We start from the raw sequence: 11,885 nt of genomic DNA on the forward strand, positions 1-11,885 counted from the left end.
CACACACACACAATACATGTATTAAAAAATAATTAAAGTACACATACAACCCTAGAATCAAATAGACAAACTTCAGTTAATTTAACTACTGTATGCATTGCTCGTAAGGTCAACATTTATCATGCAAGATGACGTGATATGTATTCTGCGTATTCAGTTTTCTAAAGTCTTAATACCAAATCCTATAATCTTGCCTTTATACACAATTTCCTATAGTACATAATAGCAGTGCTGCAGTTACCTCTGCACTCATACTCAACACAAATTGACATCAAGCACCTACAGACTAAATCATATTCAAATTAGCTAACTATAAAAAAGTAATATTTGTTTGTGTCACATCCATACTAGAAACCTACACCCAGCTTTACTTAAGTAGTTCACTTGAAATGCAAAATGTTTAATGCAAAAAAGTAGAAATTCTTGCACAACAAATATACAGTATTGTTAATATCAACAATCATCCACACCCAAGTGTCACTTGTCATCACCTGAGCAATGCGTCTTCAGTCCTCTAGTGTCCTTGTGTGCCATGTTGAAACACAAGATGTGCATTTGCCTTGACTAGTAAGAATCTTTACACACAAAGTGTGATAAAAGCACCAACACTATAAGATAGATTCGTGATAGTCTAACTGTGCAATCATTTCCAATAGGAAAAGAGTGTCGATTTCTTTTTTGAACTTTCCAATATCTTGCTGTTCTTTCTCTTGGTCTGCTTCTTCACTTCTAAAAAATTAAAACACAAAATGTTATAAAGTATGTACAAGTAGTTTGTCGTAGAATCGGGTTAAAAGCATTCAAGGCAATTCTGTAAATGTAGAAACCCAAATATAATTGCAGTGTTGTGTATACTGTTCTTTGCCTCCATGTTTTCTAAATTTACTTCAACTACCACTAGCAGCAATTACAGAAATAGTGAAAACCAACCATTTTTACAAGTTGTCTATATCGATATACCTTGTTCAGCTGCTGATTCACCAGACAGGCACAGATCAACATGACTGTTCACTGATGCAAGATTGGAGACTAGAAAATCTTGAGGCTTCAAGCAAACAGGACAGACAAAGTGAGATGTCTGAAACAAAATACTATTAGCAAAAAGCAATATTTTGATCAGCAGTCCCACAATAAAAATTTGTTTAGTCAAATTCTACATTCAAATTAGATATTGTTTTAAATATTACATGTAATCATACAGATATCTAAGTGTACTGCACAACACACCTCATCTTTCTTCTGTTCATCACATTCCTGCTTATGTTTAATCAAACTTGTAATGGTCTTCTGACCCTTCTTAAGATGTTCAAAGTTAGACATCCTCACACCTGACAATTTGCAATACTGGTGATAACTCATATCAATGCTTCAATGGCACAGTCATCTCACCCATCAGTCGTAATCTCAGTGGTTCGGGATGACAAGCTTTTATTTCTGTCTTAAGAGATGAAAGTGCAGCCTCAAATATTTCTTCAGGATTGTTGATGGCTTTAGGCAGAGAGGCAGCTCTTTGACGAACTTCAAATGAAACAAGTTTCAGTTTTATGGTAACTGTGTGACCCTAGCACAGCAGCAATCACTGAGAAACCAAAGTGTGTGTGTGTGTGTGTGTGTGTGTGTGTGTGTGTGTGTGTGTGTGTGTGTGTGTGTGTGTGTGTGTCAATGCCGAGAAAAAGATCTAAAAGAATCAGGCCTATCCAATGATTTGTGGTACACCAGGGCAACATCATGGACAGAATGGAGGCACACAACAGTTTACTATAGACAATGCTTAGCTAATTTGTCCCCTTATGATTAAGGGGTAGCATGGCCGGTTACAGCAGCAATGGATAGTAGTAGTAGTAGTACTAGTAGTAGTACTAGTACTAGTAGTAGTGTCAATGTCCATCTGCTCATCCGTCAGTCTGTCAGTCTGTCGGTCTGTCTGTCTTCCTGTCTGTCTGCCTGTATCGACGTGCTTCTAACTCCCTCTATTTGTTTGTATTGCCTCTGTGTATCCGATTGTCTCTTGTCTGTCTGTCTGTCTGTCTCTTTGTATGTCTATTTTTTGAAGTAGTGTACGACATAAAGTCACTATGGTACTATCACATGTCCAATATCTTGCCTTTAGTCCTCTATCCTGCAGATCATTTGCCAGATCATATGACAACTCCTGACACTTCTCATACAATTCAGATGGTCGGCTGATTTCAGAAAAAGTTCTGCATTTGCAACTAAAGTCTATGAAGCTTACACTGCAACTATGCTATGACAAAATTACCTTTCAACACTCATACTTTTACGATCATAACTGCCACTAGATGCAACAACAGAATGATATGATTATTGTTGATGAGAGGCAGTAGAGACAAGGTTGAATAGCAACAAGAGATACACAAATAAAACAAAATAAACACATTCAGTTACGCAAGCAAACTACAAATAAAGTAAGCAAACTGAAAGAGTTGGTCAGGCAGACAGACACATAGAGAACTGGCAGACAACAAACAAACTAATACACAAAAAACCAACCAGTAGACTCCAAGAATACAGAAATCAGTCAGTCAGACCAACACTGTTAAACAATATAAACACCAGACAAGATAAATGTAATACAAAATGCTGAAATCATTCAATTCAATGTACACTATTGCTACAATTTCTCCAAATCAAGACATAAAATGTATCAGTAAGACCACTGATTGGCCAACTCCACATGTTGCTTCACATCCTCACTGCACCCTATGGTACTACCGTAGGATACAGTTCTGTCAATGTACCATCTAATGATGTACTTTGTGTAAATATCTAAACTCAAGACTCAAAAAAGTCAGCTCTACAGCTAAACTAGACTGCAAATGATACTAACAGACAGTATCTAAACAGCACAAACCTCAAAGCTGAGAGAAAGGACCCACAACAACAGATATCAACAACACCTCAACTACATGCATTCTCATCACAAATACTTGTACTTTCTTTTTTCTTCTCTTTTTACATTGCCCCTACAGGAAACTACACCATTATGTTGGTGTGAATCAAACATATCCTATCATATCGTATCAATACAAACTTTCAGATATGAATGGCTATAACTAAGTGAAATTATATGACATAGGAACTTATATAAAATTGTATAAAAAGTGAACTTAAATAAAATTTTGTAAATACCTAGATAGACTGGTAAAGAAATACAAAGCACGTGCCAATAAAGCGCATATCAATAATATACACAACACTATCAAAGACATTCGTATCAATTCCCTGTCGCTGACCTGTCAACTGATGATGAACCAAGTCCAAGAGTGATGTGCATAAAAAATTGAAATGATGTAGACGAAAACAAGAGATGCAAAATATCCCGTTGGTCGTATAAGTCTTGACATGTGACAATGCCTATCGCGTTCAGTATTTGACCTGTCACTTTGCCCACACCACTGATCTAGACAGTGTACAAGAAATTGCATAAATATCACATAATCAATTTGACAAAGTATTTAGCCAACTATATGCATGCATTTGTGGGTTTAGGATGCTAACATACTCACTATTAAGCTTGTCACGTTTCTCTGCTATTCTGTATGTTTGTCAGCCTGTCTGTCTGTCTGTCTGTCTGTCTGTCTGTCTGTCTGTCTGTCTGTTCACCTGTCTGTGTCCGTGTATGTACTTCTTCTCTGCCCCATCTCAAGTAACATCGAATGCATTATGTGTGTGTGTTACTTATCTCACAAATTATATTACAGCAAACCTTGCGAACAGGAAGATTCCTCACAAATGCAATTACTTCGTCTCTGTCTGGTCTCAAGTAGAACTGCCCATTTGGTTTGTTTTGATCTGAACATACCTTTGCAAGCATCGTGTTGCATGCTATACCAGCACTGGCAGTAAGCCTCGTTTTCTCAAATATCCTCCACCTAATCTCTTCAACAACCTCTACAGCTGAATCTCCAAGTTCATAATTCCTATATTCACCAAATTGACTCTCTTTCATCCCACGTTTACAGTCTAACTTCATGCCCTCTACATGTCTATTTTTGGGTTCAAATTGAATACCAGTGGCAAGCTCTACCGTTTCTTGATTATCACCGGTTTCTTCAGTATCGCTTGCTACAGCATCTTCAGTTTCATCATTGAACACGAAATCAAGACACTCCGATTCTTTGTCGATACAAAATCTGTCTGGTTGCTTCTCAAACAAGGCAGAATTGCAAGGCGACTCATAACATTCCATTTGTCCTTCATGTTCTAAGATCTCGACGCAACAACTTGCTTCAGTTGAAGTTGTTGCCAGATGATGATCAATTTCTACATTATTTGTAACATCTGGGTTGTCACGCTCTTCTGTCTTCACTGCATCCGTACGGTTTGTGCTTACAACATGACTATGTAAATTCTTAAAACAAACGTTGTGTCTGTGGTGATGACATCCCTTCTGTCTCTCTTCCAGATAGTCTGTGAGGTCAAGATAAGCTTCGTCTAAGCTTGCTGCTGAGAATTTGGGATCATATTCTGCAATGATGTCTTGCACTTGACGACTAACGCGATGATACTCCTGATAGTTTGGTTTGACTATTACAAGGCTTGGACAAAGTTTCTTGCCAATAAAACCTGGCATTGCAGCACGAACTCCATAGCGACGAGCAATGTAGTTGGAAGTAGACTGAATAAGAGATTATATAAGATATACATAACATGAGATTGATTAACTAATGTGGCCATTCACAATAACACACACACACACACACACACACACACACACACACGCGCGCGCGCGTGCACACACACACAATGGACAAAGGTCAAGCCCTCCACATCATTCGACGTCGACCTTAATTAAGATCAGTTGCAGAGATAGCTCCCCTGCCTCTACAGACAGAGCCTCCATGCGCTACGTGGAGGCTTAGGCCAGCACTACAATCCACCTGGAGCTTAATTGGCCAGCGTCATTCAGGGGCACTGACTATGGCGCAGCTCTGGGACTGGACACCAAGGCCCTCAACTAAATGTCTGCTGCATGATGTTACTGCCAAGCCAGCAGTCATGTCCACCCTAGTCAATGACCAAGTACTCATTTATACTCCTGAGTCAAGAGAAGCAAAATTGTGTGTAAGTTTCTTGCTTACTTATGGAAATTATGCCATAGCTCGTCATCACTGTGACTTGAACCTGCAACCCCGCAAGGCCCCGGATGTTTTTATTCTCCAAATGCACTCTCTAACCACACACACACACACACACACACACACACACACACACACACACACACACACACACACACACACACACACACACACACACAATCATCCTGACCAGCATCGAGTTTCCTCCAACAGCTACTGGTTTGTCCCTCAGTGAAGGATTGTTCCTCATCTCGACAGCAGCATAGAACATGTCCATATCGACATGAACAATTGTACTGCTCATATCTCTCATCTCTTCCATCTCTTCAATCGTTTTGTCCACTTCTTTCAATGTCCGTTTCTTGTCTCCATCTGTCAGCTTACTCAATCTCTCTTTCAAGCTCTTTATTCTCTCTTCTGTCTGCTTTTCTTTCTTTCGTTCGTTCTCGTAAAATTTCGAACCCTTTGACGCTTCGAGAATAATCTGGTTGATCTTTTCTTTATCCAAGCCTTCCATTCCGGCCTTCTGATCATTGAGCTCCATTCTGCTAAGCCCACAAGAGGAGCTCGCCTTCCCGCCGTCACTCATATTAGATTTGCATTCTGAGCATGCGTAAAAGTCTTTGTAGAATCACGTGAGCTATGAGACTATTCCGATCTCGTCGTCGGTTTTTTATTTGACCCTGATTTTTGATTTCTGAGTTGGAAAGAAACTAATTAAGTTACCTGATACAAAAATCAAACTAAACAACAGAGAACATTATTCTAGAGCATTTTTTCTACTAAAAAAACTAACAACTAAATTTTTGAATTACGGCTTTATAAATCACATATTTTGGTGGTAGTGTCACAGTGTCAAATTTTTAGTATGCGAGATGTTAGTACGTAGTCTAGTCTAGGCTATACTCTAGAGCATCCTGTGAGGTAACTTCAGTCTTCTGTGTTGTACAAAAAAACGTTGAAGCTCTTCAAGTAAACGATTGTCATACCCAAAAAGATTATAGGTCTTCGCATGTGCGCGCTCCCTAGACTCGTGCCCAGTCCTCCTGCGCGCTATTTTGCTACACCACGTGCGCTAGCTGTCACGTGTGTATAATTCCATGTGGTTTCACACGTGTGGTTGGCCTAGCTAGGCAAGGTCGTCCAGAACCTCACTATCATGTCTCGAAACACTACTGTAGACTACAAAGACAGACTTCAATTTTGTAACAAAATAATTAGCGAAAGCGGGAAGATCGAAATACCTTTGTATTGCATGAGTTTATGATAATGTACACTATGTCCAAAGAATTGCTAGACAATAGAAGTGATGTCTAGATAATATAGAAGTGATGTCTAGATAATGATATGCAAACGAATACTGTACTCATTCAACTCAATGTAATAACAGTTACTGAGTATGTTAATCTTTCCAGCTTTATCTAGTCAACATGCAACAGCGTCACAACTTGTATACACTTCTACTCTGCAAGCTACTATTTAGAGTCAACGTACGAATTCAGAAACAGAAAAACCTAAATGAAAGCTCTTATAGACACCGACACGTTTGTCTAACTAAACACGTTCAGCTAAACTAAGTCGATCTAACTGCACGTCAATCCTATACGTGCCAAGTAACTTTCCATTTTCAATGAATCATTTACTCTTCTAGAGATGCACTTGAATTGCTGCTCACCTAAGCTGCTGCTTCATGCGCTTTCTTGATCGGTTGCAACTCATCGTTAGCATTGCAAACTTTAACCCGCAGCGCGCCTGACTCTTTGTGAAACCGTTCCACTGCATCCAAGAGGTCGTCGGGGTAACCATTCTTGGCATGTCTGACTGCTGTGCAAGCAACTTCCATTGTCCTCGCTGTTTGTTTCACCCCAATGTTCAATCTCCTCACGATTGTAACGAGAGTAGCAGCTGTACTCGACAGATCTTCCAGCAGTTCACCCACCGTTTCCAACTGTTTTGCTGCTTTTCTTAGTTCTTCTGCGTAAAGACCAGTCACAACAGCAGCTGCTACTCCTCCGGAAACTGCTGCTCCTGAACCGGCCAACGCTGCAGCCACAACTCCAACAGCCGGTTGAAACACCGCGGTGGCAATGATACCTGAAACACCACCGCCGATCAATATGCCCGATGCGGTTCCACCAACACCTTGGACAAATTTTCTGTTGCTTTTGGTCTTATTGGCTTCTTTCTCCACATTTTCCGCTGCAGTACACGCTTGCGCCTTTGCTTCTTGTGCAGCCTTACTAGACGAGTCGTAGACCTCCTCTATTTGTCGTAAATGCGTAGTCAGTGTATCCATGAATGACTCGAAAGCCCTGAAATCACCTGCTTCCACTGTTGACTTTACTCTCTTCATCCTCTCTTCAGAACTACCCCAATCGGCATACTGCTCAACTGCACACAAGAAGTCTTGCGCTAAGTCTATAGCAATGTCCACAGTATCCCAGCAAAATTTGCGAGACATTTTTGCTTTAGTCATACTATTCTTTGCCTCATCAGCGAAAGCAATCAATTTCTTTATGATTTCAAGAATACATTGATCACATTTCTTCAAAATGTCAAAAGCGTTCAGATCTGGTGCTTCCTTACGGAACGTCTCTGCAAACTTCCTAAAGTAACTTGTCATACTTTTTGCTTGCACTCACAGAAAACCTTGAAAAATTATTAACGTTGATCAGTATACGCAGGTACGTCATATAAACTCGATTCGTCCATGCTGTATACAAATACTTTGCCGACGTGCAGCAACTACTTCAATTATAAGAGTATATTTGTCCACAAACCCGTATATCGATCTACGTAGAAAAGAGATGGAATCAACACCCTATATACCAATCAAAAAAGGTGTGTAAAAGTAGAAGTCGTTGATAAACTGCCCGTGCTGTAGCCTGTTGCCTGTGACAAACGTTTTGAGTTGTCAGAAGGGAAAATAGGTCTATCGAAGCTACAGTACACCAGTCCTGTCTAAATCTGTGGAGGCTGCCACCAACACTAAAAATAGCAGTGTGCATAGTGTGCAGTATATGTTAGGGAGATCCTCCGTTGAAAAGACGTCAGATTAACTGAAAAAATGTCGCCAAATGTGTGGTACGTACTGTACCTCTGTCGAGCCAAAACAGTCAATGGGTTCCATTTGCATGGGGCAATGACTGGGTTGCCTTGCAAACTGAAAGGTTCTGTCACTGGTAAGTGTAGATAGTGAGTATTAGTTATTGCAATGAAAGGAACGATCTGTGACGTTTGCAGAGACTAGACTGTGTGTATATATATTCAAGAAAGATCGACTGTCCAATATTCACATAATATATAAAGTATATGCTGTTACGGTGTGCAACTACAGACACACACAAAACAAACAAAGTGAAAAAAACAGAAACAAACAGCAAGATCCTTATAGGAGTGACACGAGTGATTTTGAAGCAGAATTGCTGATTACAGATCATTGGGTCATGCATGCAACCAATCCATGCAGGACAGTCCTTCTATTTTGATCGTCTAAAGTCCTTGTGCATGCATTCGTGACAGATCGATCCTTTCGATGCAATAACTATATATGCAGTCTATGAAACATGCGGTTGTCTGCATGTTTATACGAGAATATCCTTTCTCCTCTAACCACAGCTGTCTATCCACAACGCACATCTCTAGGAATCCACTGCTTCGTATTCAATGCAGGGGCGTACCGGGCGCAGTGGGTCAGTTCTTTCGGTGCTCTAGTGGACCTTCCAATCAGTTCAACACATTACTGTATTCTAATAAATCTATTTATTGATTGCCAAGTCTAGACTGGAAGACATTGGTAAATGTGCATAGTATAAATGTATAGTATATACTGCACATTAAGCGCCAACAACCTCTTGGAATCTACAATTCGATCTAAAACTTTAGTTGCATCTGGAATGTGGGACCCAGCCAGCTACAGCTTCTATAGTAAACATCTGATGTAAATATTGCATGCAGATTGATCGTATACAGAGGTACGAGCGGACCTCCGACTAAAGTGGGTCGGTTCTTTCGGAACCCCAAACCCCCTAGGAACGCGCGTGCTTCAATCAAGATCATGTTTGTTTACGTTGTAAGCATGGATACATTCTTACTCCGCCTACTTTTGATACGCCCGCTACCAGACCGCGAGCCGAGATTTGCCTCAAAACGAAACGTCAGACTCGCGAAATTGCAATCGACAATGTCGTGACGACTGTGGCATCCGTACGAAGCCAAACACAAACGAAGAAGCAGGTCGCACTCGATTTCTGCTCATCGAGACGTCTGAGAAACGCCTGAAAACTAACATAGCCATCGCCATGTCGTTCACATAGAGCCGATTTGAAGCGTAAAAAAGCGAAACCAAATTGTCCCGGAACCAAGAGTTCCGCAACATGACATGAAGTCCATGTACGTACAAGTGCAGAGACCTGGTCTCTAGGCTACCAATGGTAAACAGCAGAAAAGCAGTAGAATGTGGGATAGCCCCATGTACAATCGCTTTTCACCTTTGCTACTAGAGAATACTTGAAAAGGAAATACACATCCAGTGATGAGCAGCGACCTGTCAACCAGAATCTGATCGTGTAATTGTGAGAAGGTATTATGTTAGCTCGAGCCCAGCCCCTACCGTACCATTTCTGGAGCGGAAAGAGTAAAGTCCGTCCCAGCTAACTTTAACACCGGAAGCCACTTGTGGGAGGGCATTTTGTAACTAGATTATGTCATAGAGTAAACTGAGAGCGTTATCAACAAACAGTTTATAACATGCCAATAGCATGACTGAATTTTTAGAGACGTACTGCATGGATGTAGAAACCACCACCAGCGATAACTACATGACACACTGATGGTCCAAAGTCAAAGAATTGGGTAAGTTTTACTCTGTAGAGGAAGGTTTCCCAAAGCTATTGACCCGCTTAGACTATTTACTTAAGTTAAATTTATCAGTAACATTACCAGCTACGTTTACTAGAGTAGTTACCACTAAGATAGCTAAACGTTTCAAGGTGCTAATCATGTACTGACTGTTCATTGGGCAGCTCCTTGATGCAATAATTAATTTAATATACAGGAAAATTACCGCGATATCTATCTGACACGAACGGCACCGACGAGAGCTTCAAAATTATGTTTGTAGCACGTTGCTGCGACTTTCTAGCGAAAGTTATTGCAATTTTTCTGGGGTTGAAGTTAGCTGAGACGGACTTTAGTTAGCCTTCTTCCGGTGCGATTTCCTTTCACGAGGTGCATACCGTACTTCGAACAGAAGGCCACTTGTACCATCTAGATAAGAATTGGCTCGTGCATTTGTTAGTAATTGCTTTCCTCTCGACAAGTGAATTCTTTTACAGACGGAAGCCACTAGATCGAGTAGCGTAGTCTCGCGTAGCCAGACCCCTTTCCGCCGCGTCATACTTCCGGGCGAGCGCGAATGGTTGATGTCGCTGTGTTGGTCTTGAACGTGTTGCAACCATCGCGAGACTATTTGCCGCTGAACCCAAGTGTAGATAATACATCAAGTACTACAAAGCAGCCTGTTGGCCGTTCAGAATGTGCAAAGTACAGGAGAAACAGGCAACTTTTAGGTGCCACGCCCCCACTTCAAAACGTCGTTCATCGCATAGTTATAACGACCTACAGTTGAAAGTTGGTTATCAATCGGGCTTCTTCGGTACAAGCGCTAATCATTAATGACAATTTATAGACTGAGAAGCTTACCTAGAGAGAACAAAAGTACTATATACGGGGTATTGTTGTCAAGATCCGGGATACCCACTTACCGTAATAGAGCTCCTTTCCGTAGTAAACAGTTGTTGCAGAAGGTAACGTAAGCCGCATGAGGCTAGGTGGATGTTAACCTTTTGTTCTAACAGCCAGTTTCTTCTGTTACAATGACGAACTGTTGCAGTAGTTTGCATCATCGGTTGATATCTCTAGATAAAGTGTCAGAGTTGTGAGAGTTTACAGCAAGTTTCCGTTGGGTTTTCCCCCCAATTCTTTGTGCATACACTAGCTAGTCAGTCGTATGCTAAAGCAGATCATGTTTCAACCACATGTACACGTACCAGGGTTTTCCTAGGCAACTCCCAACTTGCTCACGAGCTGTTCAGTTTGCGCTCAAAAATTTTCGAGCTATGATTGGAATGTAAGAGCAACAGGGATCCTTCTGAAACTGTCTGAAATGAACCGTAGAATGAAATGCAGTTATAATTCCTAAGACTTAATTAACTAATAATTATCTCATTTATCGAAAGCAACCATTGGATAAATGCAAAGGTTTCACCTCGAGTAAGTGCGGCATCAAATAAATATGGTGTATTTAAAATTTAGATAATAAAATCAGTTTGAATCAGTCATCCATACCTGTGACACAAGCACACCTGGTTCAGACAAGATAAGGGCTTGCTTACAGGGAAGCAAAACTTGCGCCTAGAATGTATTGTAGAAAAACACTGAGGTACGTAGCTATGTACACTGTATGTCTGGGTATGCGTGTATAGATATATAGTGTGTGGATAAGTGTACAAACGTATACCGGGTATCAGCTAACTAGAAGCTAACAAAATATGGGCGCATCCCGTAGCATTGTGAAGTCTATTTCTAGAGGTCACGCTACGACCTTGCAGTAGATTTATTTTAAATAAAGCTGCTTAACTAGACAGGTACCTCTCATCTAGTCCATCTCTTCAATCATTCTGTCCACTTCTTTCAATGACAGTTTCTTGTCTCCCTCCGTCAGCTTACTCATTCTCTCTTTCAAGCTCGTTATTCTCTATTCTATCTGCTTTTCTTTCTTTCGTT

The 11,885-nt window shown here is 40.7% G+C and overlaps 2 protein-coding genes across 2 annotated transcripts; both read right to left on the reverse strand.

The window, feature by feature from the left end:
• Nucleotides 1–160: 160 nt before the first annotated feature.
• On the reverse strand, nt 161–4,267 carry LOC134188872 (DNA polymerase kappa-like). The gene is made up of 9 exons (XM_062657083.1): nt 3,728–4,267; nt 3,255–3,421; nt 2,261–2,296; nt 2,105–2,183; nt 1,390–1,561; nt 1,228–1,328; nt 961–1,078; nt 637–729; nt 161–575 (listed from the first exon to the last, which is right to left on the reverse strand). The coding sequence occupies exons 1-8, from the start codon at nt 4,208–4,210 to the stop codon at nt 644–646; spliced, it is 1,242 nt and encodes a 413-aa protein (XP_062513067.1). The 5' UTR covers nt 4,211–4,267; the 3' UTR covers nt 161–575; nt 637–643.
• Nucleotides 4,225–5,688, reverse strand: LOC134194035 (DNA polymerase kappa-like). The gene is made up of 3 exons (XM_062662937.1): nt 5,290–5,688; nt 4,355–4,639; nt 4,225–4,284 (listed from the first exon to the last, which is right to left on the reverse strand). The coding sequence occupies exons 1-3, from the start codon at nt 5,686–5,688 to the stop codon at nt 4,225–4,227; spliced, it is 744 nt and encodes a 247-aa protein (XP_062518921.1).
• Nucleotides 5,689–11,885: the final 6,197 nt, after the last annotated feature.

This window comes from Corticium candelabrum, chromosome 1 (assembly GCF_963422355.1).
Source record: "Corticium candelabrum chromosome 1, ooCorCand1.1, whole genome shotgun sequence".
Classification (NCBI taxonomy): domain Eukaryota; kingdom Metazoa; phylum Porifera; class Homoscleromorpha; order Homosclerophorida; family Plakinidae; genus Corticium; species Corticium candelabrum.

Coding starts and splice junctions, on each gene's coding strand:
- LOC134194035 (XM_062662937.1), bottom strand. CDS start 5,688: ATGAGTGACGGCGGGAAGGCGAGCTCCTCTTGTGGGCTTAGCAGAATG. Junction 4,640..5,289: donor TTGGAGGAAACTCGATGCTG/GTCAGGATGATT, acceptor TCTCTTATTCAG/TCTACTTCCAACTACATTGC. Junction 4,285..4,354: donor AGAATTTACATAGTCATGTT/GTAAGCACAAAC, acceptor CAAATAATGTAG/AAATTGATCATCATCTGGCA.
- LOC134188872 (XM_062657083.1), bottom strand. CDS start 4,210: ATGGAATGTTATGAGTCGCCTTGCAATTCTGCCTTGTTTGAGAAGCAA. Junction 2,184..2,260: donor AAAAGTATGAGTGTTGAAAG/GTAATTTTGTCA, acceptor TTCTGAAATCAG/CCGACCATCTGAATTGTATG. Junction 1,329..1,389: donor ACTGAGATTACGACTGATGG/GTGAGATGACTG, acceptor GCAAATTGTCAG/GTGTGAGGATGTCTAACTTT.